Source organism: Dendrobium catenatum, unplaced genomic scaffold (genome assembly GCF_001605985.2).
Source record: "Dendrobium catenatum unplaced genomic scaffold, ASM160598v2 fragScaff_scaffold_485, whole genome shotgun sequence".
NCBI lineage: Eukaryota > Viridiplantae > Streptophyta > Magnoliopsida > Asparagales > Orchidaceae > Dendrobium > Dendrobium catenatum.
The window spans coordinates 12,148-17,569 of record NW_021318947.1 but is presented as its reverse complement, the minus strand read 5'-3'; the positions used below and the strand labels follow the sequence as shown (position 1 = coordinate 17,569).

The 5,422-nt window shown below is 34.3% G+C and overlaps 1 protein-coding gene and 1 long non-coding RNA gene across 4 annotated transcripts in view; one reads left to right on the top strand and one right to left on the bottom strand.

The window, feature by feature from the left end:
• The window catches only part of LOC110114341, a 5,800-nt gene extending 5,610 nt beyond the window's left edge, over positions 1-190 (top strand). Inside the window, exon 5 of the mRNA XM_028694440.1 lies at positions 108-190. Coding sequence (XP_028550273.1) covers positions 108-190 — 83 coding nt within the window. The remainder of the gene's footprint in view (positions 1-107) is intronic.
• A 3,359-nt stretch (positions 191-3,549) lies between these two features.
• LOC110108139 lies at positions 3,550-5,395 on the bottom strand. Of its 3 annotated transcripts, none has more exons than XR_003700572.1 (5): positions 5,099-5,394; positions 4,932-5,008; positions 4,475-4,574; positions 4,263-4,383; positions 3,550-3,682 (listed from the first exon to the last, which is right to left on the bottom strand). It is a non-coding gene; the product is annotated as an uncharacterized LOC110108139 (long non-coding RNA). The 3 variants fall into 3 exon arrangements; XR_003700571.1 differs by lacking the exon at positions 3,550-3,682 and adding an exon at positions 3,766-4,175 and having other exon boundaries at positions 4,932-5,019; positions 5,099-5,395; XR_002304441.2 differs by lacking the exon at positions 3,550-3,682 and adding an exon at positions 3,767-4,175.
• Positions 5,396-5,422: the final 27 nt, after the last annotated feature.

Sequence of the window (5,422 nt, the reverse complement as noted above, 5' to 3'; positions counted from 1 at the left end):
AATAAGACCATTGAAAAGAGAAAATCAGGAGAAAGCAACTTTCCCTACATCTGCCGAAAAAGATTAACTAGCTACCAAGATAGTCTAATCAATCTGCTGTCGAGAAGTGGGAAATCGGAAAAGCCAGGATGAAGTATACGAGAACGATATGAGAATACTTGCATACGGCGTCCCGGCAGAAGCCGGTTGATCGAGTAGAACGAAGAATAAGATAAATTTGATTAATGCTAAAAAGCTTAAATTATGCAAAAAGTTTTATTTCGGAACGATTAAGAAAAAAGATTAAAAAAAATGAAACTCTTATCACTTTTTGAAAAAACAAAGAGACAAATTAATCGAGGTCCTAGGACAAACCTAATATTGCAAAAAACAAGACCTTAAACAAAGAGCTCCTAAGAGGAAACTCTTGAATAAGTTGTTTGAAAAAATGACGAATTAACATTTTCGTAACACAAATCAAAGTGTAATATTAACTTGGTAATCCACATCACACAAGGGATAACCGTAGGAAACGAAATAACTGATCTCGAGCCTTATTATTTACCTAAAGTCTTAATTGAGTAGGTTTAAGGAATATGATTTTCCATTTCAATATAATAAACAGCAAAAAGAAAAAAAGAGATTACTAAAAAAATGGGACCCTCTCACAGAGCTGACGAAAATTAGTATATTATCACGCGAAACAGAAAGCAAACCCTATCCAAGCTTATCCCATAGGCGCTCCCGCTAAAAATACCAGCGCGGGCCAGCCCCTCATCGCGGCGAAGAGATGAAAGTTCCGGACCACACACTCTAGGAATAAGTACTCGGCACATAATCGAATTTTAGGTAATTTTTTTTTAGTTTTAAGAGCGATTTATTTTGCACAGTTTTTAGAAGTTAAATTAGAGAAGTTTAGTTTTTTTTTTTATTATTTTTGGAATGTATTTGTTTTTTTTTTAGGAGACATGGTTAGAGAGGTAAAGAAAATAACGAAATAGTCATTAGGGGCGAGAAAAGAGAGGAAGCCGCTTCTTGGAAGTTATAGTGTAAAAGAATTGACCTACAATATGGCGGCGGGCGTAGAAGCAAAGAAGACTATGTTATATTTAAAGTGGCAACTTTTGTGAGAAAGTTGTGAGGTGGAGTAACGCGGGATAAAAGAAGAGAGGCAAGGCTTATCATGACTCCCTAAACACTACGCATTAATCCTGAAAACGCGAATCTCACAGTAGTATAAAAAATTTGATATTGGATAAATGCAAATACACTTTATAATACATATTCTGAATTGTTGGATTATAAAATTTTCTTCTTGAAAACGAGTAATGAATGGTGGATCGAAATTGGTGATTCAGCCCTGAGAACGCAGTACACAACACAGAGTTTCATGCTGTGAAGAGTGTTAGGCAATAAAAAAGAAACCAGAGCCTCACTTGTTCTTCTTCTGGGATGATGAAGGAATTGGAAAGTAAGCATATAAAGGATATAAAGTGGCAAACAAAGAAGACGAAATTAAAAAGAATATCTACTAAACACTCAGAAAATGATCCCCTCGTATACATAATAAGCACAAAAAGAGCAGTTAAGAGAATAGGAAGTTGAAAGGAATAGGGGTTGAAAAGATGATAAAATATGAGGAGATAGAAGAATTACCGTTGGTACGTGTGAATCGATCTGATACGATCTGATATGAGTTGGTTAGCAATAAGATGATTGAGGACAATATTATTACGATTTATCATTATCCAGACTTATCACGGAATAGAACCAGATCTAAATGTGGAATGATATATTGCAGGGCCAATAAAACGAAGAAAGCACGATCAAAATAAAACGGGTAATCACTAGTACCATAGACGAACCTAAAACACATACTGCTAGCTCTGCAAGTAAAGAAAGATATACAGTGGTTCTCTTGCTAGTAAGACCTGCTTGATAATCATCCAAGTTGTTTACCACCTTAATTCCCTGCTTATACTAAGATCATCAAGGGACAGATGAATACTGAGAGCAATGCTGTGGTCGACTCACCTTGAAGGTACTGGCAGTACCGGGAGGAATTTTACTATACTGATAATACTTATACTTCTAATAAAACTTAATTCTTTTAATGAATAAATATTACCCAGCAAGAGACAATATGGAAGAGAAAACGTGAGCCATGCTTGAAGATGAAGATGACTATGCGCATTTACATAAGAATACAATTGGAGAAGACAGATTCACTTGAAGCATAAAAAACCCCCAAAATAAAAGTAAGAATGTATTATTGATGATGGGATATGACTATCATTTTATAATGAAAAGAAATTGTTTTTTGTTATTTTGAGGAAGTTTTGTTAAAACTGATATTTTATTAGGAATGATTCTTGTAGCTTTGGGACATCAATTTTCATTGCAATCTAACTTTCTTATTTTCCATTATTGCTAATATAAAAAAAATTCAAATATTCCTGCTCAAAAATAGCCTTAATTTTTCATTTACAAGCCAATTTCTGTGTTCGTGGGACTATAACGCGCTTTACAGAATCCGCTACGAGTGGACTATACACCTCGCTCACGGAACCGAAAACCACACTCAGAAGGCAAAACAGTTACAGGCATTTTTAACGCGTTTATATAAGGTGTTAATAAAGTGCGTAATGAATGTCGACCCAGAAAGCACATGCACAAGGCCAACCACAAGCTGTGAGCAAATAGAGATAGCAACAGGCTCGACGTACGCAGAAAGCAAAGGTTTAGCAACTTCATTTCTCTTACCTCTAATAGAAAATTTAGGCTTTGCCTAAAGATAAAGCTTGTATGAACACATAAAAGAAAACTAAAAAAGCAATTTTATTCAAAAAAAAGTCACCCCCCCACCCCACCCCCAACAATTTTATTTTTTGAAATAGATCTACATAATAAAAAACATTTATTCACCAATTGCTCTTTATTATTGCTCTATATCATAGGCAAAACAAAATACTTCACATAATAATATTATTTCCAATTTCTGCTAACAATAAAATCATTTTCATTTCTTTTTAATTGTAAAAACTTCATCTATATAAAGACATGCTAAAGCCAAGAAATAATCGCACTATAACTAGGCATTAACAAATTTGACGCGTAAGCTATGTCTAAATCATACACATTCTCTTATCCCTTGGTTAGTTTAAGCGAATGCTCTACATTGCTCTTTCTGATACCAAAGATGAGAGAACAGCTTAACAAAAGCATATAACGATAGCCATACAAAACATATAAATTATAACGGAGATATTGACATTTATGATCCAGAGAAGGGGGAAATAAATTCAAAGAGCTTCCAAATAAAAACATCCCAGTATTACATACTATAAGGAGGCCTGAGATCAGTACAGTAGACAAGGCCCATCCCTAGAATTTAAATAAACAATCAAATCCAAGAGGCATTGTGAGATGCCAAGAAAAATTAAAATTCATATATCATCTCGCTATCTACTACTTATGTAACTTTACTAAACAAATTACAGTCAGCATGAGCTTACCTATGATATTCAAATAGTTTAAAAAAGTACAACAACTCATCTCAAAATATCACCTGGTATTTGTAGCTTAACAGTATGTCATGAGTGATCTTTTAGCAAGCATTACTTGGTCAGCAGATAGAGAACTGATCAATTTAAATATGCTTGCAATTAAGCCACCTGTCCAATCAACTGCAATTCGTACCCAACTAAATGCATGGAAATTGGGTAAGCGTTATTTTGCATTGAAGGATTTACGATTTGAAATTTAGAAAAGTAATTCAATAGAAATAAAATAACATCTCAATTCTTTATATAAAGTCTCACACACTAATTGTATAACATTTTCAATTAAAAAACAAACAAAATCTTGCATTTAGTTTATTCAAATTATATTTGTTAAACGTGAATCCAAGAACAAGCTTATTCTTCAATTGTACAGATAACACTTGAGCTAACATGAACTAAAAAACAACTTTCGCTAGAGCATTTATGATTTGCTGATGCATTGTAAATATAAATTAATCTGAGAGATGTCGTACCATTCTAGACATTATTATTAGAAAAAAGTGAGTGCTATTCATTACTCCTTTGTGATTATGCAAGAACATGTGCTGATTGCAAACATTGTAGCATGAACAAGATGTTGAATGCTTCAGTCCCATAGTGACCATATACCGTTTGTACAAAACGGTCCAAAATCTATTTTATGATTTTTCAAGTTACTTTCTTCCACCTCCAAATTTAAGAGATATAGTACATCGGATAAATAACAATACATGAACTCACAGGTAAGCGATCCCAAACAAGTCGAGCATCATTTGGCATTGCATGGTAATAGGAGGAACCAAAAGCAACCGCAGCCACGCCAACGAAAAAGAATGACCAACCCCATAGCTCGCCTTTCAAGCTGGGAAGTCATCAAGGAGTATTAAACTAAAAATAATAATTTCAGATTTCAAACCAGAAAGAAATAAAAAATTAGCCAAACTAGCCAATACCTCAATCTAAAGTAATTTCCATGATAGCAAAGTATAAGCCCAACAACACCCACTACAAGGTAAGGAACGTTTGATACAACATTGAGTGTATTCGGTATACCTGCATAAAACAAACAAGTAGATACTTGGATTAGAGAAACTGATAATATTGCAACCAAAAAGAGGACAAAAAAATTAACACTGTATTGGATAAACTCCTCAAGCAGTTAAATAAACCAAAAAGTAGTGTTGCACAATTTCTGAATGCATAAAGATCTAGATAATGAATGCATTAGAAGAAGTTTGTGAAGCTTCCTATATCAATAATAAGTCAGCCAAGACATATATTTAGATCGGAAAAAAATCCAATTGATTAAGCATATTTTTTTACTTGAAGCACAAAATTCGAAGACCAGCAAAAAAGTTAAACATGGGTTCATCAAATTTAACAGATGATTGAACAAAAGTTTGGATGAACCTGAATTAATTCAATTGACTTCCCAGAAAATTTCTGGAAGGAAAGTTGATAAATTCGTAGATTGGTCAAGCCGTATCCTGAAAGAGAGCTTCAATCAATCCGGCCAATTTAATCCAACCCTACGTGAAGTCGTGAATGATAACAAATTGATATAGATCCGCTCCTACCTTAGGCAAGGGAATTTCATAGCAAGTGTTGGCTACTCTAACAGCTCTTCCATTGCAAGGCTACCACCTGGTCATCAGCAACCTCAATTGCCACCAACGTTCCCTCATTTGGTTGTGGTATTTTTGATAGGAAATACTTGAGTTCGCAAGACCCTAAGGGAATACTTGAATTCGCAAGCAAACCTATCACTAATTGGAGACAAAACAGCGAGAAATAAGCAAAACTCTGGGCGAAATCAGCCCCAAAACGATAGATTGCAATAAGGGAAACAAAGCAAAAATAATACGAAAGCAAGATACAAGTGATCCTCAATTCAAGAGGAG